The sequence below is a fragment of the Zophobas morio genome, unplaced genomic scaffold (genome assembly GCF_036711695.1).
Source record: "Zophobas morio isolate AGI-343-1 ecotype UQ-CSIRO unplaced genomic scaffold, CSIRO_AGI_Zmor_V1 ptg000022l, whole genome shotgun sequence".
In the NCBI taxonomy this organism is placed as follows: domain Eukaryota; kingdom Metazoa; phylum Arthropoda; class Insecta; order Coleoptera; family Tenebrionidae; genus Zophobas; species Zophobas morio.
Genome location: NW_026972127.1, coordinates 3,500,886 through 3,525,654, shown reverse-complemented (window position 1 = coordinate 3,525,654; position 24,769 = coordinate 3,500,886). Strand labels below are relative to the sequence as shown.

Sequence of the window (24,769 nt, the reverse complement as noted above, 5' to 3'; positions counted from 1 at the left end):
AGTTTAGGGAAGGCGCATCTATTCCTACGTTATATGCATGGATTTTAACAAATTATGCGCATATAATGCATATAAAAGCATGTGCAAGATATGCTGTAAATCGTTGCAGCAAAAAAATCATAACCCGATTGCTTTCACTAGTTTATCCTCTTCTCCATTCGAATAAAGTCCATTTCGACTTTTTTTTCAATAATTACAAATACATATTAGTTTCCCTTTTCCTGCTTTGTCTGAAAAACTATAGAAAACAGTTGTGTAGATTTATAATCTGTTGAGAACTCTCTTCCCTATTTGGCATTTTTTCCATAGAATAAGTTTACAAAATTTTAAGAAATTTTTTGAAATCGTTTCCCACATTTTTCTTTGCCACTTCACGAATTCAGATTCTCTTGGCACACGAATCGTACCAGTTTTAAAAAAATTGGTCGAAGGTTATTTCGGCAGAACTTCCCTAGTCCCGTAAGTACAATAAAATATCCAGCGCAGCTTTTTTGACTTGGATTTTTCAATTTTTTGACTTTTCAAATTTAAACTTTTTATTATTTTAATTTTCCAACATTTGAATTGTCCAATTTTTCTATTCCTTAATTTTTCATTTCTCCGAATTTTCGATGTTTCAATGTTTCGATTTTATAATTTTTTTATTTTCAATTTAAATTTCTTCAGTTTCACGAGTTTTAAATTTCTAGTTGTTCAGATTTTCGATGTCTCAATTTTCCATTTCTTTAATTCTTTGATTTGCAATAGTTTGGTTTTTCAACGTTTGGATTTTTAAATTTTAATTTTTTTCAATTTTTTATTTGCAATTTTGCCCATTTTCACTTTAAACATATATTTAATAAGAATCATAATTTTTAAAATTGTTCGCTTTTTCAATTTTTCAATTTTAGAATTTTTACATTTTAGAATTATTGGATTTTAAAACTTTTAAAGTTTTTCAATATTTAATTTTTCAATTTTTCGATCTTTCGGTGTCACAATTTTTCTGACGACTATCATTTTTCGGTTTTCCAATTTTTGGGTTTTCCAATTTTCCGTTTCATTAATTTTTTTCGATTATTAGGTTTCTCGATGCTTCAATCTTTAGTTTCTTCAGTTCTCCGATTTGCAATTTTTAGATTTTACATTTCTTCTTTTTTCAATAATTCGTTTCTTCAATTTTTCGATTGCAGTTTCACCAGTTTTAAATTTTTAATTCTAAAAATGTTCGATTTTTCAATTTTTCGTTTCTTCAATTCTTTGACTTGCAATCTTTCGGTTTTTCATTGTTCTGATTTTGTAATTTTTTTTTTCGTTCTGAAAACTTCAATTTTTCGGTTTTCAACGTTCAGACTTTCTCATTCTTATAATTTTTTTTTTTCAATTTTAGATTTGCAATTTCGCAAATTTTCACTTCAAATATGTAGGTATATTGGTATATATTTAAGAATAATCATAATTTTAAAAATTGTTCGCTTTTTCAATTTTTCAATTTTAGAATTTTTCCATTTTAGAATTATTGGATTTTAAAACTTTTTAATTTTTTCCATATTTAATTTTTCAATTTTTCGATCTTTCGGTGTCACAATTTTTCTGACGACTATCATTTTTCGGTTTTCCAATTTTTGGGTTTTCCAATTTTCCGTTTCATTAATTTTTTTCGATTATTAGGTTTCTCGATGCTTCAATCTTTAGTTTCTTCAGTTCTCCGATTTGCAATTTTTAGATTTTACATTTCTTCTTTTTTCAATAATTCGTTTCTTCAATTTTTCGATTGCAGTTTCACCAGTTTTAAATTTTTAATTCTAAAAATGTTCGATTTTTCAATTTTTCATTTCTTCAATTCTTTCATTTGCAATTTTTCGGTTTTTCATTGTTCTGATTTTATATATTTTTTTTCGTTCTGAAAACTTCAATTTTTCGGTTTTTCAACGTTAAGATTTTTTAATTTGTAATTTTTTTTTTTCAATTTTAGATTTGCAATTTCGCTAATTTTCACTTTAAATATCTACCTTGGTATATTGGTATATATTTAAGAATAACCATAATTTTTAAAATTTTTCGCCTTTTCAAATTAACAATTTTAGAATTTTGCCATTTTAGAATTATTGGATTTTAAAACTTTTCATTTTTTCGACATTTAATTTTAAAATTTTTCGATCTTTCAGCGTTACAATTTTTTAATTTTACAATTCTGATAATTCTTTCATTTTTCGGTTTTATACATTTTTTGGGTTTCCCAATTTTTCGATTCATTTTTTTTTTCGATTTTTACGTTTTTCGACACTTTAGTTTGTCACTGCTTGAATCTTTAGTTTCTTCAGTTCTTCGATTTCCAGTTTTTAGATCTTGCAATTTTTTTTATTTAAATTTTTCGATTGGCAGTTTCAGGAATTTAAAATTTTTAATTCTTCAAATTTTCGATTTTTCAATTTTTCCTTTCTTCAATTCTTTGACTTGCAATCTTTCGGTTTTTGAATGTTCCGATTTTATAATTTTTCACATTTTTTTCAATCTTAGATTTTTCAGACTCCCGATTTTTCTAGTCTTCGTTTCTTCAATTTTTGATTTGCAATTTTCCTAGTTTTCATTCTCTTGAAATATGTATTTAATAAGAATCATATTTTAAAAATTTTTCACTTTTTCAAATTTACGATTTTAGAATTTTTCCGTTTTAGAATTAGGTTTTGGATTTTAAACTTTTTAATTTTTTCGATTTCACAATTCCGACGATTTTATAATTTTTTGATTTTAAAATTTTTGGGTTTTCCAATTTTTCGATTGATTAATTTTTTCGATTTTTACGTTTCACGGTACTTGGTTTGTCAATGCTTCAATCTTAAGTTTGTTCAGTTCTTCAATTTACAATTTTTAAATTTTGCAATTTTTCATTTTTTCAGTTTTTCAATTTTTTGAAAAATTTAAATATTGTAAATTTAAAAAAACAGAAAATTGGACAACTGAGAACTTCAAAATTGAAAAATTGAAAAATTAGAAAATAGAGTAATTGAAAAATTAAAGATTTAAAAATTGAATAAGTGAAAAATCGTGTCTTAAAATCGAGAAAATGAAAATAAAAAAATTAGGAAAATGAAAAATAAAAATCAAAAATCTGAAAAATTTAGGAATCGAAAAATTATTAAAAATTGAGAAACACTAAAATCGAAAAATGAAAAACTGTAATGTCCAAAAATTCCAAAATTGAACAAAAAAAGTTTTAAAATCCAATAATTCTAAAATGGAAACATTTTAAAATTGTGAATTAGAAAAAGTGAAAAATTTTTTAAATTGTGTTTATTACATTATAGGTATATTTAATGAAAACTAGCAAAATTGCAAATCGAAAATTGAAGAAACGAAAACAGAAAAATCGCGATTTGAAATATTTAAAATTGAAAAATTAAAAAATCTCAAAGTTGAAAAACCGAAAAATTGAACTTTTATAATGAAAAAAAGAAAAAATATAAAATTTAAAGAACACTGAAGAACCGAAAAATTGCAAATCAAAGAAATGAAGAATTTAAAATTTAAAATTCGTAAAACTGCAAATCGAAAATTGAAGAAACGAAGAATTGAAGAAATCTAAATTGAAAAAACTTATAAAATCGGAACATTGATAAATCGAAAATTTGAGAAAACAAAGGAAATGAAAAAACGAAAAATCGTAACTTGAAATTGAAAAAAATTAAAATAAAAATCAGAAAAATAAAAAATAAAAAAATCCAAAAATTAAAAATTGAGAAACACAAAAATCGGAAAAAGGTTTAAAATCCAACAATTCTAAAATTATAAATTTGAAAAAATGAAAAATTTTTAAAATTATTACTCTTATTAGATACAAGTTTAAAATGAAAACTATAAAAATTGCAAAACAAAAATTTAAGAAACGGAGAAACAGAAAAATCCGGAATCTGAAAAATCTAAAATTGAAGAATGAAACATTAAAAAATCTTAAAGTTGAAAATTTGAACTTTCCACCATGAAAATGAGAAAAATCATGGAATCAGAACATTGAAAAACCGAAAAATTGCAAATCAAAGAATTGAAGAAGTGAAAAATTGAAAAATCGAAAATTTGAAGGATTAAAAATTTAAAACTTGTAAAAAGCAAATCCAAAAATTGAAGAAATGAAAAGGTTAAAAATACAAAAAATCGGAACATTGAAAAACAGCAAATTCGAAAAAAATAACGGAAAAGGAAAAACCAAAAAATCCTGACTTAAAATCAAGAAAATGAAAATTAAAAATCAAGAGCTTGAAAAATTGTAAATTTGAAAAACCGAAAAATCTTAAAAATTATGATTCTTATTAGATAGGGGAACGAGGGGCTTGTTGTAACAGTTTTTAGGAAAACGAATATAATTTGGTATCTATTAGCTGTTTGACCATTATAAAAGTATCTATCGGTAGTCTAACTATTCCCCTATTGGACTGAACAGGCAAAAGGTCAAAATTTTTCATCTTCACTTCACACCAGGCATTTTCTTAAAAAAAGTGCAGTGTTACAACTTGCCCCGTGGTTGGGGCTAGTTGTAACAGCCATGAGACAGGTAGTACCAGTAAAAATAAAGCTGATGTTGATACATATTTAGACTTTATTTTTCAAAAATCAACACAACACTTCATTATATACAATTTTTTTTCAGTAAAACTGAACTAAACTTTTAGAAGAAGAGTCAACATTAAAGATTTGAGTTTTGTCTTCCTTTTTCTTAATATATCTGGAAAGCAATATATGGCATAGGTCAAAATTTTGGCTCGCTTTTCGTATGCTAGGTAAGAAATTTGTAGAAGTGAATTTGGGATAAGTTGTAACATGTTACAACTTGCCCCAAGCGTATTGTTACAACATGCCCCGTAGTACAATTTTCTACATTTAATTACATTTCGACAAAATTATGTGGCTTAGCGTCAAAATGTGTAAGGAATATTAAAGTTGAGTAATTTTTGAGCTACATGCAAAACTAAACGTTTTAAATTAATTAATAACTGATACGAAAAACCAAATTTTACTAAAGCAATATTTTACATTACTTGGCCAAAACGAAGCACGTGCACACATCCACTCACTGCGTTGGCTGAAGGAACAGTGGTTGTGATGACATGATGTCTTATGGTGCAAAAATTAAATTCAGTAAAAAACCTGACGTTAAAGAGTTTAAATTCTGGGAAAAAATTTAGTGTTACAACTTACCCCTGTTACAACAAGCCCCTCGTTCCCCTACATATTTAAAATGAAAACTAGCAAAATTGCAAATCAAAAGTTGAAGAAGCGAAAAACAGAAAAATCGGGAATATGAAAAACCTAAAATTGGAAAAAATGAAAAATGAAAAAATCTTAAAATGGAAAAACCGAAAAATTGAAATTTTCACAATAAAAAGAAAAATTATAGAATCAGAACATCGAAGAACGGAAAAATTACAAATTAAAGAATTGAAAAACTGTAATATTCCAAAATTGAACAATTGCAAATCGAAAAATTGAAAATAGAAAAAAAAATAAAGTTGAAGAAACGAAAAATTATTATACCGAAGCATTGAAAAATGGAAACATTAAAAAAATAAAGAAAAATCGTGAAATCAAAAAATGTTTTGAAAAATTATAGGATTTCTATTTGTGAATTTACTTTTCATGTAATATAATAACCCTCATAAGTTTAAATAAACATATGTATGTAATATTAAGTCAAATGTAAAAATGCATGCTGAGTGCTTGTTTCTAGTGAGTTTTTCATTACAAAATTTTTGATGACGCGAACAACATTTTTGGATGACACATCAATTTGGGTCAATGTAGTGTGTTACTAATAACAACAGTACTATATTTCCAAATTTCAGAAAAATGTAGCGGGTCATTCTCGATTTTAATCAATACAATAAATTGCCTCATTGATTAATTTGTTTGAATCACTCTGTATAAGTAATTCTGAAATCTATGAGTGCAATTATAGAGAATATTTTGCATATTTCAGAGAGGAAATGGGAAAAATTTTGAGATTACGTCATCAATTTATTGGAGGGGGATAAACGAAAAAATTTTGATTAACGATTTACCATGATTAAGATAACCTTGAAACGTTTGCAAAATTTCAGAACATTCGGTTTTGCAGTTTCTAAATTACATAATGTTATACAATTTGTTTTTTTTTTTTTTAATTTGGATGTCTAGGGTAAAAACTGAATACGAATTTGTGAAAAATTATCTTATTTTATAAAATTGAATTAAAATTTACTAATGCAAATTTTGAAGATGACCAAATTTTGGTTAGCATTTTACCATCCACACAATATTCCTAATACACATGTAAAATTTGACGACAATCGGTCCTATTTTTTCCTTTTCTAAGGGTCATGAAACGTCGAGAAAGCATAGAAATAGCAGTTGTCCAATAAACTCGTAAAAAATAGAACTTATGTTCCCATTTTGCTGCGTAATTTGACGGGCCTGAATCAAGATTTTCGAAAGTCAAATTTTTATAAGATACCAAAAATTGTTGTTTCATCTTGTCGATTTTTGGAAAAATAGCAGGCATTTTAGACGAAATGCGGTCAAAATTAAATTCTAGAAGTCGGAATTTATAGGAACAACTTTTTAGGTAATTTTTTAAGGTGGTCGACAACGGGTTGAAAATTTCGTAAGAATTAAAAAATTGAGCTTTTGGAAAAATTTCTTAAAAATTACGTGTTCGTGGATCCCGTTGCAATTTCTAAATTTTGATTTGGCAGTCTTTTTTTTAATCATGAAAATTGCCATATTTTATTGGAAAAATGGTAGGAATGTTCGAAAAAATGAAACCGAAAATAAATTCTGGAAGTCGTAATCTTCAGAAAAATCTCGTTAGATAATTTTCGGAGATGGTCGAAAAAAGGACGAAAATTTCGTAAATATTATACAGTTTAATTTTAGAATAAATCCTGTGTGAAAATTTTGAAGGCTCCCTAGTGTTTTTGAAAAAATCTTGAGATTCTTGGTCTTTTGTTTATGAAATTGAAAAAAAAAAGAAAAATTAAAAGAATCTTGAAGGCCCTAGTATTTCATTTTTGAAAAAATCTTAGGGGTTTGTTTTATTTTTTACAAAAATTTGAAAAAAAAAAATTAAGAAGAAACTTTTTTTTTGAGTTTAATTAAAATTTCAACATTTTTAAAGACACGTTTTTAGCGTGGGATTCTACCTGCTACCGGTACAATGTCACTTATGGTTTTACCTATATGAATTTATTGTTTGTAGTAGCAACATTTCACTTGTCGGCTTTAGTAAAGCTCAATAAAATTAAATAAATAAAGAAAACCGTAAAAACCTCGATAAAATAAAAACAAAGTGCTCTCGTCTAGCCGCCTCTCGGTAGTTTCGTGTTTCTCCAGTAAATTTCTCGCCCCGTGGCTAGCCAGCCATTTGCCAATAAAAACATTACTCTCCCTGACTTGTGTAAAATTTTGATAATCCATAAATCCTCCCTATTGTGTTTTTTGGCGGGCGCATCGATGCTTTATGGCGTGTTTGGACTGCGAAGGCGCCAGCTATTTAACATTTTAACGGTGCCCAAAGCCCAGGTAGAAGTTGCAACTTATTCTCATTGTTATGTCTTGAATCAGCCGGCGGTTTAACATAAATATGTCGGCCGTTTCCGAGAAGCGGGCGCAGTTTGGGGCTCTTAATAAAATCTGGGGGCTATTATATTTACAGGTTTAATGCGCTCAGAACTTTCACGATACAAAACTAGTTCCGCATATTAATCCTCGCATTATCCCGAAGAAAGTTCCGACTGGATCCTTGCTTTTGTATGACTTAGCTGCGAGTTCGTTTTAAGTTTCTAAACAGTTTTATCTGGAATGGGCCCAATTAACCCATGCTTGCTCTTATTCTTATTGTGGGATTACATCCTTTACGACTGCCTAATCCGGAGAGGTCGTCCTGATCTCTCGGAGATGCGATCTAATTCCATTATGTTAAACAATAAAAGAAGCGATGAGGAAGTTTATCTTTCACCTTGCAGACGACGCCCACGAGATGGGTTTGATTTGGGATTGTGGCGTGGGCGAGCCAAAAAATGCTTATTATGTTGGCTGCTATTTAATTAAAAGTTTTGCGAGCTTGCGTGGCAAATAAGGACTTTTCTGTTGGGCTCAATGAGAAAATGGAACGGGAATGCCGAGCAGGCGAACATCGCTAAACAATGCCGGGCTTTGTTGCAGAACTACGACTAGAGTTTCCACAAACAAATTCTAACTAAACATTATAAAAATTTGGTACGCTAAATATGCTAAATAGAAAATTGAAACTGACTTTCAGTTCTAAATACAAAAGAAAAGAAAAATGGTCCAAGATTATTCGGCAGAACTTTCCTCGCCCATAAAGGTAAAAACCAGTGAGGTAAATAACATTCCCACATTTTTTTTGACCTGAATTCTTTAATTTTTGATTTTTTTTAATTTATCGAATTTTTAGTCTCGAGTTTTCAATATTTAATTTCACAATTTTTCGTTTCGGTTTCATATTTGCCTTATTTTTTCAATTATCCGATTTCTTAATGTTTCAATTTTAGTTTTTTCAATTTTTGGTTTCTTCAATTTTTGTTTGATTTGTGATTTTTCAATTTTTATTTCTTTTTGTTTCTTCAATTTTCGTGTCTTCAATTTTTGAATTGTATTTTTCTAGTTTTCATTTTAAATACCTATGTATCTAATAATAATTACATATTTTTTTAAATTTTTTTCTTTTTGAATTTTACAGTTTTAGAATTTTTCAGTTTTTAAATTCAAATATTGAAAAATCTAAAACCTGTTGGCTCAACAAATTCTCTAAAGTTGAAAATTGGGAAATCAAAAAACCCGAAAACCTGAAAAAAATCGAAACACTCTAAAAGTAAAAAAAGATGGAAAAACTGAAAAATCGAATAGTGAAAACTGTAAAGACTATAGAATCGGAAAATTGAAAAATCCAAAATCAAGAATCGAAAACTGAATAGAAAACTGAAAAAACGAAAAATTAAAAAATCGAAAACCAGACAAATGGAAACACTCAAAAGTCAAAAAATTAAAAGGTGGAATTAATTAGAATATCAAAAACTGAATAATTGTAAAATTGAAAAATTAAAAAGCCGAAAGAACGAAAAACTGAAAAAACGAAAAATTCAAATATTGAGAAATTGGACCCTGGAAAACCCAAAAACTGAAAAATCTAAAACTAAATACTGAAAAATGTAAAATTAGGAACCAGAAAATCCAAAAAGTCGACAAATTTAAAAATTGAAAAAAATCGAAAACTGGGAAATCGAAATACCGAAAACTGAATAACAAAAAACATGAAAATCGAAAAACCGAAAACTGGAAAATTGGGAAATCCAAAAAGTGAATAATTGATAAAATCAAAAATTGAAAAACTGAAAAATCGAACTGAAAAATCAAACAGTGAAAAATCTAAAAACTGAAGAATCGAAAAATTGCAAAAAAATCCAAAATCAAGAATCGAAAACTGAATAGAAAAATTGAAATAACGAAAAATTAAAAAAACCCAAAACTAGAAGATCTAAAATCTAAAGAATCGAAGAATTCAAAAATTGAAAAATCGAAAAACATACAAATGGAAACACTCAAAAGTCAAAAAATTAAAAAGTGGCATATAAAAACGGAATAATTGTAGAACTGAAAAATCGAAAAGCCGAAAGATCGAAAATTTGAAGAAACGAAAAATTTAAATATTGAGAAACTGGAAACTGGAAAGCCCAAAAACTGAAAACTGAAAAATTAAAAATCAAAAAATTGGGGATCAGAAAATCCAAAAACTGACGACTCGACAAATTTAAAAATTGAAAAAAAATTGGAAACTGGGTAATCGAAAAACCGAAAATTGAATAACGGAAAACACGAAAAACAAAAAATCGAAAACTGGAAAATTGGGAAATTCAAAAAGTGAATAATTGAAAAATCAAATTTTGAAAAATGCAAAAACTCGAAAAGCTGAGAAAAATCGAAACACTCAAAAGTAAAAAAAAAATTGAAAAACTTAAAAATCGAACAGCGCTGAAGAAGCGAAAAATTGAAAAATTCAAAATGAAAAATCGAAAACTGAATAGAGCAAGTGAAATAACGAAAAATTAAAAAAACGAAAACTAGAAGTTCTAAAATCTAAAGAATCGAACAATTCAAAAATTGAAAAATCGAAAAACATAAACGGAAAAACTCAAAAGTCAAAAAATTAAAGAGTGGTATGTAAATACGGAATCATTGTGAAATTGAAAAATCAAAAAGCCGGAAGACCGAAAATGTGAAGAAACCAAAAATTTAAATATTGAGAAACTGGAAACTGGAAAACCCAAAAATTGAAAACTGAAAAATTAAAAATCAAAAAATTGGGGATCAGAAAATCCAAAAACTGACGGCTCGACAAATTTAAAAAATGAAAAAAATTGAAACCTGGGTAATCGAAAAACCGAAAATTGAATTACGGAAAACACGAAAAACAAAAAACCGAAAACTGGAAAATTCAAAAAGTAAATAATTGAAAAATCAAAAATTGAAAAATACAAAAACTCGAAAACCTGAAAAAAATCGAAACATTCAAAAGTAACAAGAATTGAAGAACTGAAAAATCGAACAGTGAAAAATCTAAAAACTAAACAATCAAAAAATTGATAAATCCCAAATCAACAATCGAAAACTGCATAGAAAAATTTGAAACATCGAAAAATCATAAAAATGAAAACTAGAAACTCTAAAATCTAAAGAATCGAACAATTCAAAAATTGAAAAATCGAAAAACATACAAATGGAAACACTCAAAAGCCAAGAAATTAAAAAGTGGAATATCTAAAACTGAATAATTGTGAAATTGAATCCAAAAGCCGAAAGATCGAAAACTGAAGAAACGAAAAATTCAAATACTGAGGAACTGGAACCTGGAAAACCCAAAAACTGAAAAATCTAAAACTGAAAACTGAAAAATTAAATATCAAAAAATTGGGAATCAGAAAATCCAAAAACTAACCACTCGACAAATTTAGAAATTGAAAAAAATTGAAAACTGAGAAATCGAAAATCCGAAAATTGAATAACGGAAAACACGAAAATCAAAAAACCGAAAACTGGAAAATTGGAAATTCAAAAACTGAATAATTGAAAATGCAAAAATTGAAAAATGCATAAACTCAAAAACCTGAAAAAAATCGAAACACTCAAAAGTAACAAAAATTGAAAACTGAAAAATCGAACAGTGAAAAATCTAAAACTGAATAGAAAAATTGAAACATCGGAAAATTAAAAAAACGAAAACTAGAAAATGTAAAATTTAAGAATCGAACAATTCAAAAATTGAAAAATCGAAAAACATACGAGTGGAATTATGTAATCAAAGGTCAAAAAATTAAACAGTGGAATATCAAAAACTGAGTAATTGTAAAATCGAAAAACACAAACGGAAAAACTCAAAAGTCAAAAAATTAAAAAGTGGTATGCAAATACGGAATCATTGTGAAATTGAAAAATCAAAAAGCCGGAAGACCGAAAATGTGAAGAAACCAAAAATTTAAATATTGAGAAACTGGAAACTGGAAAACCCAAAAACTGAAAACTGAAAAATTAAAAATCAAAAAATTGGGAATCAGAAAATCCAAAAACTGAGGATTCGACAAATTTAAAAATTGAATAACGGAAAACATGAAAATCAAAAAACCGAAAACTGGAAAATTGGAAAATTCAAAAACTGAAACATCAAAAAATTGAAAAATGCAAAAAGAAACACTGAAAATTCGAAAAACGAAAAACAGAAACTCCAAAAACTAAAGAATCGAAAAATTGAAATACTGAAAAATCAAAGACTTGAAGACTCGACAAATTCTAAAATTGAAAACTGGGAAACTGATAAATCGAAACCTGGAAAATCGAAAACTGATTCGAAGTCTACGAAAATCAGAACCCATTTCCACATTTTCTTTCTTCAGGTTCGTAATCTGCGATTAATTTATTATAAGTGGTCCAATTTTCCATTTGAATTGCTGAACTATGGCAAAAATAATTTGCGGAAAATTCTCTAGTCCATTTTTCCATTCGAACAGCTAACTAAAGTTTAAGATCTCAGTTTTAAACTATATACCTTTTTCAGACGAAAATGTCATACATAGTAACATTTTTTTATAAAAGACCCGTAATACACCATTAAAAATATATAAAAAATGTGAACAAGAACAAAGATTCTATCTATCGCCGGAAATTAGTCATTCCATGCTTCGTGTACTAAAAATTCCGCTGGAGACTAAATTATTTTTTTTCGCTCTTGCCATACGAATAATTAACCAGTAACAAACTTATCAAACAAACTTAACACCAGCGCTGTCACCCATTTCCCTCAAAATAAAAATTACCAGTCAAAACACAATTCCGAAAATTCAAAGACCCGAAAAAATTCCCCTCTACTGCGTCAAGCCGGAAACAAATGGAACTTCAAGCGCTCCATGCCGCCACGTACAAAGCCCTCCCCGCGCCCCCCTTTTACCTGTTTATCCACTAAGTGATTTTTTCGGAACGCAAATCCGCCGAAACACAAAGCATATTTCAGGATTCTCGAAGCCCGAATGAATATACAGTGAATCATAAAGTCGGGTCCGCTATCGTGTGGTCTCGGTATTCTCTCCGCAAAAGGGTCGGAAGTAATTCCCCTGAGCCCATCCAACTATTGTCAGCGGCCCCTTTGCCTTTTTTCATCCGATTGTAAAGTAATACCTCATTTTTTGCGGACGTATCACCGTAAACATCCTCAGGTCGTTTACTTTTGATTTTTACTACCTCCAAAACGAAACTCTCAGCGCTGGCGAGTTTCATTTAAATATTAATAAAACCGGAGTTCGTCCAGATTGATATGTTCGGATTTTTATAATTATTGACAGAGTATAATTTAATAAATTGGTTGTCTTATTAAATGTGATAAGTTGTTGGACGGAAATAAAATCAAGACCCGTATGTGGAGTAGCTGGAGGTACTGCAACGGTTCGTGTTTATTTATGAAAGTTTCGTCGTTACGCGACTTCAATGAACTCGGACCTATAACCGATTGTTCAAACTGCGATTATTAAATCGGCGAAAAATGCCATAAATTATGCAGATTGTGAGTCATCCGCGGAATTTTTTGGAAATATGGGTGCAATAACTTCTTGTTTGCCGACTCATTTGCATCGACACATAAATTTGTGTGACAATAAAGAGCAGAAGCGACAAATGGGTCGTCAATTATATGTGGAATCAAATATCAAAGTCAGTTTTTTTTTATTTCGAGCTTCAATTTATGTGTCTGTCTGTCTGTCGTCTGTGTCAATTTTTATTAGACACATAATCTCCGAAATTACTGGACCAATTGTTGTCAAATTTTCTATATGCACTTTCAAGAACAAAAAATTGGTCTAAAAAGTTTAGACAGTACTTCCCTCGCTGTCGGAAACTTGACGACTGCATGCCTATTGTGTTTTTTTTTCTCATTACATTTTTGTAGTGGGAATTTAAAAAAAATTGTGATGACGTCATCAACATTTTTGCAAGGACACGTATATCAGTTGGGATAGATGTAGTGTAATACTAAGAATAAAATTATTGTATTCCCAAATTTTCGGGAAAATGAATTGGATCGTTTTGAATATTGATTTCTTATAATCAATAAAATAACGAAACAATTTACTCAGGTATACGGCGCCTTTTTTTGAACCACCTCTTAAGAAAATCTAAAAAATATGAATGGAATGATATATCACAAGTACAAACTCATCATATTTTTTGCATTTTAGATAGGATTTATTCAGCAAAATTTAAGGGTGACGTCATCAATTTTTTTAGGAGGGATGAACAAATACATTTTGAACACAAGTTTACCATGCTTATAATAACTTTAAAATATTCCCAAGATTTCAAAGCATTCGGTTTTGTAATTCCTGATTAAATTGATAAAATAAATTCACGCCTTCATTAATCTTTTTGAGTCACCCTGCATATGCAAATCCAAAAATATGAATGGAATGATGAATCACAAGTACAGACTCATCATATTTTGTACAATTTAGATACGATTTATTCGGCAAACTTTTGAGCTGACGTCATCAGTTTTTTGTAGAAGATAACCAAATATATTTTGACTAAAAATTTATTATGCTCTTTATAACCTTAAAACATCTGCAAGATTTCAAAGCATTTGGTTTTGTAGTTCCTGATTAAATCAATAAAATAAATTTACGCAATCATTAATTTTTTTGAGTCACCCTGTATATGCAAATCGAAAAAATTTGAATGGAATGATAAATCACAAGAAGAGACTCACCATATTTTGTACATTTTAGATAGGATTTATTCAGCAAAATTTTGTGGTGACGTCATAAATTTTTTAGGGGGGACGACCAAATACATTTTGATCAAAAATTTACCATGCTTATGATAATTTTAAAATATCTTCAAGATTTCGAAGCATTCGGTTTTGTAGTTCCTGAGTAAATCAGTAAAATAAATTTACGCTTTCATTTATTTTCTTGAATCACCCTGTATATGCAAATCCAAAAAATATGAATGGAGTGATAGATCACAAGTACAGACTGATCATATTTTGTACATTTTAGATATGATTTATTCGGCAAATTTTCGAGCTGACGTCATCAAGTTTTTGGAGGGGATAAGCAAATATATTTTGACTAAACATTTATTATGCTCTTTATAACCTTAAAAAATCTGCAAGATGTCAGAGCATTCCGTTTTGTAGTTCCTGATTAAATCAATAAAATATATTTACGCATTCATTAATTTTTTTGAGTCACTCTGTATATGCAAATCCAAAAAATATGAATGGAATGATAAATGACAAGTACAGAATCATCATATTTTGTAGATTTTAGATATGATTTATTCGGCAAACTTTCGAGCTGACGTCATCAAGTTTTTGGAGGGGATAAGTAAATATATTTTGACTAAACATTTATTATGCTCTTTATGACCTTAAAACATCTGCAAGATTTCAGAGCATTCGGTTTTGTAGTTCCTGATTAAATCAATAAGATATATTTACGCATTCATTAATTTTTTTGAGTCACCCTGTATATGCAAATCCAAAAAATATGAATGGAGTGATAAATTACAAGTACAGACTCATCATATTTTTACAGTTTAGATAGGATTTATTCGGCAAACTTTTGAGCTGACGTCATCAATTTTTTGGAGGGGATAAGCAAATATATTTTGACTAAACATTTATTATGCTCTTTATAACCTTAAAACATCTGCAAGATTTCAAAGCATTCGGTTTTGCAGTTTCTGAGTAAATCAGTAAAATAAATTTACGCATTCATTAATTTTTTTGAGTCACCCTGTATATGCAAATCCAAAAAATATGAATGGAGTGATAGATCACAAGTACAGACTCATCATATTTTGTACATTTTAGATATGATTTATTCCACAAACTTTTGAGCTGACGTCATCAAGTTTTTGGAGGGGATAAGCAAATATTTTTTGACTAAAAATTTATTATGCTCTTTATAGCCTTAAAACATCTGCAACATTTTAAAGCATTCTGGTTAGCAGATTAAAATTTAAATTTAAAATGTTGTTTTATAATTTTGATTTTTTTTCCAAAAATCTGGACGTTTCGGGTGAAAAGTCGATTCAGAGTTGTAAACTACATGTGTAGGACTATGTTATTTTATACAATTGAAAACCCATTTACTATGTACAATTTTGAAGTGACGTCATCGCATTAGTGGTGGGGATGATTAGACAAATTTTGGTTAGCGTTTTACCATCTACATGATATTCTTAAGATAAGTACAAAATTTCACAACAATCGGTCGAGTACTTTCGGAGATTATCTGTCTAATAAAAATCCGGGACGGCAGACGGACGGACAGACGGACGGACAGACGGACAGACGGACAGACAGACGGAAATGGGAGACCTATTTCTTCGTCTTCTAGGGGTCATGAAAGATCGAGAAAACGTAAAAGTAGAGAGTCGACCGACGGACTCGATTACAATACTTCCTTTGCTTACGCTCGGGAAGTAAAAACCTAGAAACTTTAAGATTGAAGTGTCTATTACAACATATCCAATTTAATTTAGATGGGTAGGAAAACACCTTAAATGATACATCGTTAGTTTAGTGGATGACGCTATAAAATAAATTATGTATTTCTAGACCCGTCCTTCGTGACATAGAATTTATATTCAAAACCCCTTGCGTGCGTTGGGATGTTAAAGTGTCTACGTTAACCTCAAAAATTACCACTGCATGACGTAACACCACACATCAGAGTAGCCAACTGCCATTTTAAACTCTCGGCCAACTCAGCCACTCCAAGTCTTCATTTCTCGACTATTTTTCTTTAACAAGCCTCTTCACACTTCATCACCTAGTTTTCAAATTCGCTCCCGTCACAGTCCGCGTTGACTTTTCAACTCGACTAATCGCCTCCGAGCCTACGGCTGCCACGAAATCGGTAATTTGTGGCCGAGCTTGCCGGTCACAGTTAATTAAATCGAATCGCTGATTAATCGATGAAACAGATGATAAGTTAATCAATTAAGCTCGATCGGAATGTCAATCGATTAACCCACAGATTTCCCCGGTCCTAGGATCAATTACCGAGAATTGTCACGGCTGACCGAGCGTCGTTCATTATTTATATGCGAAGAGACACTTTCGTGGGGCCGGCTGGCAACTCGGAACGCTTTACTGACTTATAAATAATTAAATAAGAAGGGTCCAGAGACCTCTCCTACCTAGAGGACGTAACAATCAACCTGGACCATATTTCCGTCACGGATCGGATAAAATGATTTGTGAAGTGCTTTCGGCTTGACCTGGGGCAAGGTGGATACTTTCCGCGAACAAACACAAAATTCGCGCTGTTTTATCTAAATCCCACCCAAATCCGATGCCATTTCGCCCACGCCGGGCTTTTTCACCATCAACGGGTATTCCTCACCATAAATCTGCGAGTATACCTTGTATAGACCGTTTCTGCTGATGTCATGCTCTGGGATGGGCCATATCAATTTTCAAATCCGAGGCATTTTAACTACCGCTGTACCTAAATTGAAAATCTTAACTTAACCCCACTTTTTTCGTGTCATAAAATCAACCCTACGTCTGTAAATTATGTAATATTTCTTCGGGTATCACGTGTGGTGTATTTGTTGGCGTGTCACCGGCGATAAATTTACGCCAGAATTATTCGACGGATTTATTGTTATGCCAAAAGAGCACCGCAGCACGTATTTATAGATTTCCTGCCCGACGGTCCAAGTCCCGAAATAAAATTAATCGCTATAACGGACCTGGAAGGTCTCGGCTTGTCTTGGCGATGATGGATGGTCGCTAGATTGGGGTAGAATACAGAGTCCGATGGTATCACACGTGCACACTTCGAGATTTTTCAATTCCACTTACCTTCATATCTATGTCCTTCATTTTCTGCATCGCCCGCATAATCGCCTCCGATATCTTCGAATCCAGCGATCTGATCGCCAAATCCGCATTCACACCCGCATCCTCTCGGTTCTTCTTCATGGCATTAATCAAACCCTCGATGCCCTCGACGTATCCGTTCCAAGGTGAGTCCAACTCGGCTACGTACTTCGTCAAGCAGCCTCTGAGCACGTTTAAACAGTACCCCGAACACGGTCTGATGTTTTTCCCCATTCCGAGACACTTGGGGCAGTGGTGCATCTTCAGGAGAGCTTGGTGGCACTCAGCGTTGCTTTTGCCACTTTCGTCCACCAGGAGCCGGTCCGTGGTGTTCAAAACCTCCCTTCCTATCGCGAAAGCCTGAAGGAGAAGCCTCGTGGCTTCTAGGCTCTTCGACAAAGACTGAGAGATTTGTTTGGGGATGTCCCCAAAGGGCGAAATCGTTTCGGTGCTCTTCTTCAGACACTCTTTGTAATCACTCGCGAAGTCCTGGCTGCCGTTAATGTGAAGAATATGGTGGTACACCAAGGGAAAGAAGTTCGTGAAAAAATGGGACACGGTACCCTTAATGTCTATACTAGTGGCTGCCAAATCGGTTTTAGTGGAGTTCACCAAAATGTAGCTGCGTATGTCGGAGTAGAGTTTGGCGATGGGGTCTTTGGAGAGCACCGCCATCCCCTTGTACACCTGCGTGAACAGAAGGAGGGTCTTGTTCTCGGATTGGCGCGACAGCTCGGAAACGTGATCTGAAAAAAATGCATCCAGTTAACTTGCATGCAATTAAAAACTCGTTAATGTAGACGATAAATAATGAGTGACTTAAGACAGATCCTTGCGGCCAAAATCGTGCAAAAAATTGGGCACCCGTAATTAACGCTTCCATTATTCATTTTCAATTTTGCAAGCAAATCGTCGAAGATCCTCCAACTTTGTAAAAATCGGATTACTCCTCCAACATGGTTAAATTAGAAACGTCGTGTGTATGGCGGTGTGGGCGTTGATGAATGTAAACAAGCCCAATTAATTATTAGCCCACACAGATCTCCGCGAAATGTTTTGTTTGAAAATGATGCATTTTGTATGGGGGCCGTTGACCGCTCGAGGAGAATTCCGATCGCGGAAAAACTACACTGGAAGAGGGATTTTATTTGTCTGCGGGCCTGAATGGGTGGATTTAGGTTGTGTAACGAGGATCGTTCATATTTTATTCGGTTACGAGATGGGTTTGATTTGGTGGGGGAATTATTGCTGCGTTAGGCGGGTCTTGTTTACTTTGGAGTTTGAATTTTAAGGGCGCAAAGTTGGTCGATAGGGTTGAAAGAAAATAAGGATGCGTTTAGTTTGCGATCTGCAAACAGCGAGGGTGAAGTAATTTAAATGAAACTGCAATTTATCTCGGTTGGGTTAAATTTGTAAATATTTTATGGTTGTTTTTTAAGCCGGTATTTGACTGGCTAAAGTAAACAAGCTTTGAAACAATGTCTATATTACATTCTAATATATAACAAACACAAGACAAAGTTCATTTTGTTGAGAGCAGACTTTCATTATCCGCATATTTTCTTTTTTAGCGTCATTACGACCTCGTCTTGTCCTCAGTCAAAACAATATAATTCCCATTTTATTGCACCAAATTCCTGGAAGAGCTTTTTTGCACTGTGCATTTCAAATGACTAAAACGATACACTTGTGTTTGCACTAATAATCTCCAAAATTTGTTTATCCATCCTCGCCAAAAATTGTATGACGTCATTCCATAAAAACGACCCGAAATTTATATTGCAATTTTTACGTTCCAAAGCTCTTATAAATATGTTGCCTGTCGGCCTGTTCGTTCCAATGATATACACTTTCATATTAGCGTTAACCGTAAATTTTCCCTTGACTCACAGCGAAAGATCAAAATTAAATTCACACCTCTCTTAAAAATGAGGCGCTATTTTGCATTTTCCAGTCAGACTGCAGCGTCCACGTTAATAAAATATTGAATTTCAGAAAACTTCCCTCTGTATCGAGCTTTTATACTTTCTGTATCCATTATGCAGAAATAAATGTGTGCATTTTTAAAGCCACGCTTCCGGCTTCATCCAAAAATTAGAAGCTTTTCAATTTACAAATATCGGGCATTTAAATTGTTCATTTCGGAATTAACAACCTGTTAGCTTTTTCCAGTTTCGCTGCAAAGCTTTCGTTTTAAGTTCATCATTTGCAAGCTTATTTATTGCAGTGCGGATTCGTCCAGTTTTATGATTACATAATGCGTTCGAGTTATAGACGGTGGCGGAGTATGGGAATGAAGTTACATAAAAGTAACTTACACTCAGGAAGTAAAAATCGGAGTCAATCTCTTCAGGTTTTTAATTTTAAACTTTTTAATTTAGAGTGATTGATGCGCGGTCTCCAAAGATCAATTTTCAAAGTTTGAAAGTCAATGTTTTATCGTCCACATTTTACGAGTAATGCGGAACTTAAAAGTTGTTATTAAAATTGTGTGCAGCTAGTGGATGAATTCATGAACAACTAACAGTTCTTTGTTTAGTAGAGGATTTGAATTTCGGACTAAATTCCAATTTAACTAATTGATACGTAACAATATGGTGTCGCACTAATTAAATTAGCGCATCAAAGCGTAATTCAATTCCTCTTAATAGCTCTGACTCTAGCCACTACCAGGCGTTGCTGAAAACCCCCTGAAAAAGTAGACACATATTTCACTTCTAGCAATAATTCAAACAACAAAACCACAAAACACGACCGACAAGAAAAACACAAAGACTAAAAATAAATTCACTTCAGGATCCTCTCCACGATAATCTAAACCTGAACAAAGGTCAACCACAAACATAAAAATTACGAATAATAAAACAAAGAACACGATACCTCCAGCTTTTATTAGCACATAAACGAGCAGTTTACAAAATTACTATTTTTTTATATCTCTTCATTACATCCTCGTTATGGCATTTAAATTTTTAGCACGCCGATGAAAATTCCCACAGCGCAAAAACGCCATTTAGGGGGAAAAATCGACAGCACTTGAGTGAGTTAAGAGAAAACCTGAGTCATCCCAACGATGCCTCGAAAGAAAATTGCCGCACGCTCGACTTACTGCAAGAAAATTGTAGTATAAAACACGATAAAATTATTCCGGAAATGTCGCCGTAATTTTCCGGAAAACACATGTGACCGGACCGGAAAAAGTCGGGAAATTTAGGGGCAGTTTCGTAGTTTTGTTTTAGTGACTGCCACAGCACGTCACGAAAAGACCCAGCAGAATTCACGTCAAAAACCCCCTAGTCCCGAAATCGCTCAACACCTTAGTGCCAGAGCCCATTAGCGCTCCCGATCCCCATCCCCCATCTCCACGTTTTTGCTTTCAGATGCATTTGCACAGAATTCGATGCATAAATAACGAAGTTACGCTACAACTGCTCCGATTTCCGAGTGCATACAACTTCACAGGATAATATCAAGTTATGTATTGCAGCACAGGACTTCAGATAGACTAGCTACTTTCGAATTCAAGCCCCGAACCGAAAAAGTAGTTTCTCTAGACTTATGGGCGACTTGCTCGGCTCTAAATAAACCGGATCGATCGTCGCCGCCGATAATTCCTCCGGACTTCACTCACTGCTACACTTTGGTAAATTCCGGACCGTGTGATTAACGAAATAAATAGTTCGTCTGTCTGCGCCGAATTCGTAATTAACACACCTCTTCCAGGGTGATGTAGTGTGCTTATTTCCCCACAAGCTTGTTCGGCGAGCCGGCCATTGTTTCTCCGGCCCGAAACAGATCGACCTCATAGTTTTGAACTGATGAAGACATTAATTAGTCTGAATGTTCGCGCTGGGACGTCTCTACTTGTTCCGTAACAACCGAACGCCGGATTTGGGCAAGAAATATTCATTCCGGGAAGAGGCCCGGACCCCACCGGACCATAAATCGGGGATCGCTCGGAAGACGGATCGGAGGAATGGCTGCGACAGATGCAGTTTTCGGCCGGAGTGACGGCGGGATTCACGGGGAGAAGGATTGCTTGGGAGAGCGGTCACGAAGATGACGTCTAGACTCTAGATGACGTCAAACATATGATATGACTTGGACTTTATATCAAGATTATTTTTGTTAATAATAACAAAAGGTTCAGAGATATTTAGATAGAGTTCCCTCGCCCCTAAAGCACCCTATCTTTTTTTTGTTCTTATGACAATTTGTACGATAAGATAAGAACGTGAATTTTTTTGGTAAAGAAATATAAATTGTCTTGAGGGCCACATGGGTTTTGATTTTGCTGCTGTTTCGTTTTGAAGGAGTTTGAAAGACTGTTAGGGATTTGGAGCATTTATTGTCTTTTCTTATGAATGGAATGAATGGGAAAGAATCTTGGTATCTTTTTTATACTGACTTATATAAATTGTCATAATAACCCTAAAAGAGTTTCAAAGAGTCTTAAACGTTCCTAGTGTCATTTTTCAAAAAATGTTTAAGAATCTTGGAAGTTGCTGGTGTTTTATTTTGAAAAACTTTGAAAGAATCTTGGAGAGTGCTGGAGTATTTTTTTAAACAATTTGAAAAGATCTTTGAGACTCTTACTATTTTGTCATTAAAGCAATCTTAGGGGATCCTTTCTGTTTTATTTTTGAAACAGTCTGAAAAAATCCTGGGGATTCTTGGTTTTTATTTTTGAAAATGTTTGAAATAATCGTGGGGGTTCTTGATATCTTTTTTAAATTGACTTATAGAACTTTGCAAGATTCCTGGACAACAACAATTTGAAAAGATCTTGGAAAGTTTTAACATTTCGTCTTTAAAGGAGTCTTTGGAGATGCTAGTATCTTTTTATTTTAAGAATATGAAAGAAACTTGCCCGCTCATGATGTCTTTTTTTTAAAGAATGGGGAACAATCTTGAGTAAGGCTTGTGTTTTATTTCTGAAACAATTTGAAGAGATCCTGGAGACTTTTGATACTTTGTTTTCGAAAAAGTTTGAAAGAATAATGGGGACTCTTTGTATCTTTTTATACTGACTTATAGAAATCGTTATTATCCGCCCAAAATAATTTGAAAGAGTCTTAGGAGTTCCTAGTGTATTTTTTTTTAAAGAATGTTTAAGAATCTTGAGAGCCCCTTTGTGACTTATTTTGAAACACTGTAAAAAATTGTGCAGAACTCTGGTGTATTTTTTTTTATTTGAAAAAATCTTGGAGACTTTTAATATTTTGTCTTTAAATGAGTTTTGGAGGCTCCTTTGTGTTTTATTTTTAGGCAATTTGAAAAAATCCTGGGGACTCTTGATATTTTGTCTCTGCAAAGTTTTGAAAAAGTTCTAGGGTTCTTAGTATCTTTTTGATAATGACTTATAAAAATTGTCACAATAAGTCCAAAATAGTTTCAAAGAATCTTCGGAGTGCTTGCTATCTTTTTTTAAAATTATGTTTAAGAATTTTGAGATTCCCTTGTTATATTTTGAAAAGCCATGAAAGAATTCTGAAGAGTCCTGGTGCATTTTTTTAAACAATTTGAAAAGATCTTAGGGACTCTTCGACATGTTGTCTTTAAAGGAGTCTTTGGGGATTCTAGTATCTTATTTTCAAAATATGAAAGAAACTTGACGGCTTTATTTCTGAAACAATTTGAAAAGATCCTAGAGATTTTTGGTATTTTATTTCTGAAAAAGTTTGAAATGGCGAATCTTTTGATTTAGTTCCTAGTGTCTTTTTTAAAGAATGTTAAGAATCTTGAGAGTCCCTTGTGTCATATTTTGAATCACTGAAAAAAAATTCTGCAAAACCCTGCTGCATTTTTTTTAATTTGAAAAGATTTTTGAGACTCTTAATATTTTTTCTTTAAAGGAGTCTCGGGGGTTCTTTTGCGTTTTATTTTTGAAAACAATTTGAAAAAATCCTGCACAATCTTGGCAAATTATTTCTGAAAAAAATTTGTGAGAAAAGCTAGATATATAAAAATTATCATAATAAACTCAAAAGAGTTTCAAAGAGTCTTAGGAGTTCTTGGTGTGTTTTTTTTTAAGAATCTTTAAGAATCTTGAGAGTCCCTTTTGTTTTAAATATTTTGTAAAACTTTGAAAGAATCCTGGAGAGCATTTTTTTAACAATTTGAAAAGATCTTGAGAACTCTTATTATCGTATTTTTAAAAGAGTCTTATAGGCTCCTAGTATATTTTTTTAAGAAGTTATAAATAAACTTGAAACTCCCGATGTCTTTTTTAATTTAAAATGATCTTGGGGACTCTTAATATTTTGTCTTTAAAGGAATCTTTGGGGCTCTTTTGCGTTTTATTTTTTAAACAATTTGAAAAAATTCTGGGCAGTCTTTGTATCTTTTTTTTGAAAAAGTTTGAAAAAATTCTGAGGCTCTTAGTATCTTTTTTCCATTGATTTATAAAAATTATCATAATAAGCTCAAAAGAGTTTCAAAGAGTCTTAGGAGCTTTGGTGATCCTGGAGACTCTTGGTAATTTGTTTTTTTAAAGAGTTTGAAAGAATGATGGGGACTCTTTGTATCTTTTTATACTGACTTATAGAAATTGTCATAATAAGCCCAAAATAATTTGAAAGAGCCTTAGGAGTTCCTAGTGTCTTTTTTAAAGAATTTTTAAGAATCTTGAGAGCTTTTTGTGTTCTATTTTGGAACACTCTAAAAAATTCTTCAGAGCCCTGCTGTATTTTTTTTAATTTGAAAAGATCTTGGAGGCTCTTAATATTTTGTCTTAAAGGGAGTCTAAGGGGCGCATTTGTGTTTAATTTTTGAAACAATTTGAAAAAATCTTGGGGCTCTTAGTATCTTTTTTATATTAATTTATAAAAATTATCATAAGCTTAAAAGAGTTTCAAAGAATCTTAGGAGTTCCTGGTGTTTTTTTTTTTTAAGAATATTTAAGAATCTTGGGAGTCCCTTGTGTTTTAAATATTTTGGAATCCTGGAGAGCCCTGGTGCATTTTTTAAACAATTTGAAAAGATCCTAAGGGATCTTAATATTTTGTCTTTAAAGGAGTCTTATAGGTTCCTAGCATCTTTTTCTTTAAGAATGTCTAAAGAAACTTGAAGCTCCCGATGTGTTTTAATTTGAAAAGATCTTGGAGACTCTTAATATTTTGTCTTTAAAGGAGTCTTTGGGGCTTCTTTGTGTTTTAATTTTGCAACACTTTGAAAAGATCCTAAAAACTTGGTAATTTATTTTTGAAAAAGTTCGAAAGAATCATGGGGACTCTTTGTAGCTTTTTATACTGACTTATAGAAATTGTCATAATAAGCCCAAAATAATTTGAAAGAGCCTCAGTAATTCCTACTGTCTTTTATAAAGAATTTTTAAGAATCTTGGGAGCCTTTTGTGTTCTATTT

At 31.8% G+C, this 24,769-nt stretch overlaps 1 protein-coding gene across 1 annotated transcript in view; it reads right to left on the bottom strand.

Annotated features, from left to right (window-relative positions):
• Dally (division abnormally delayed) overlaps positions 1-24,769 on the bottom strand; it is a 346,375-nt gene that overhangs the window by 124,738 nt on the left and 196,868 nt on the right. The window contains exon 3 of the mRNA XM_064062229.1: positions 17,387-18,150. Coding sequence (XP_063918299.1) covers positions 17,387-18,150 — 764 coding nt within the window. The remainder of the gene's footprint in view (positions 1-17,386; positions 18,151-24,769) is intronic.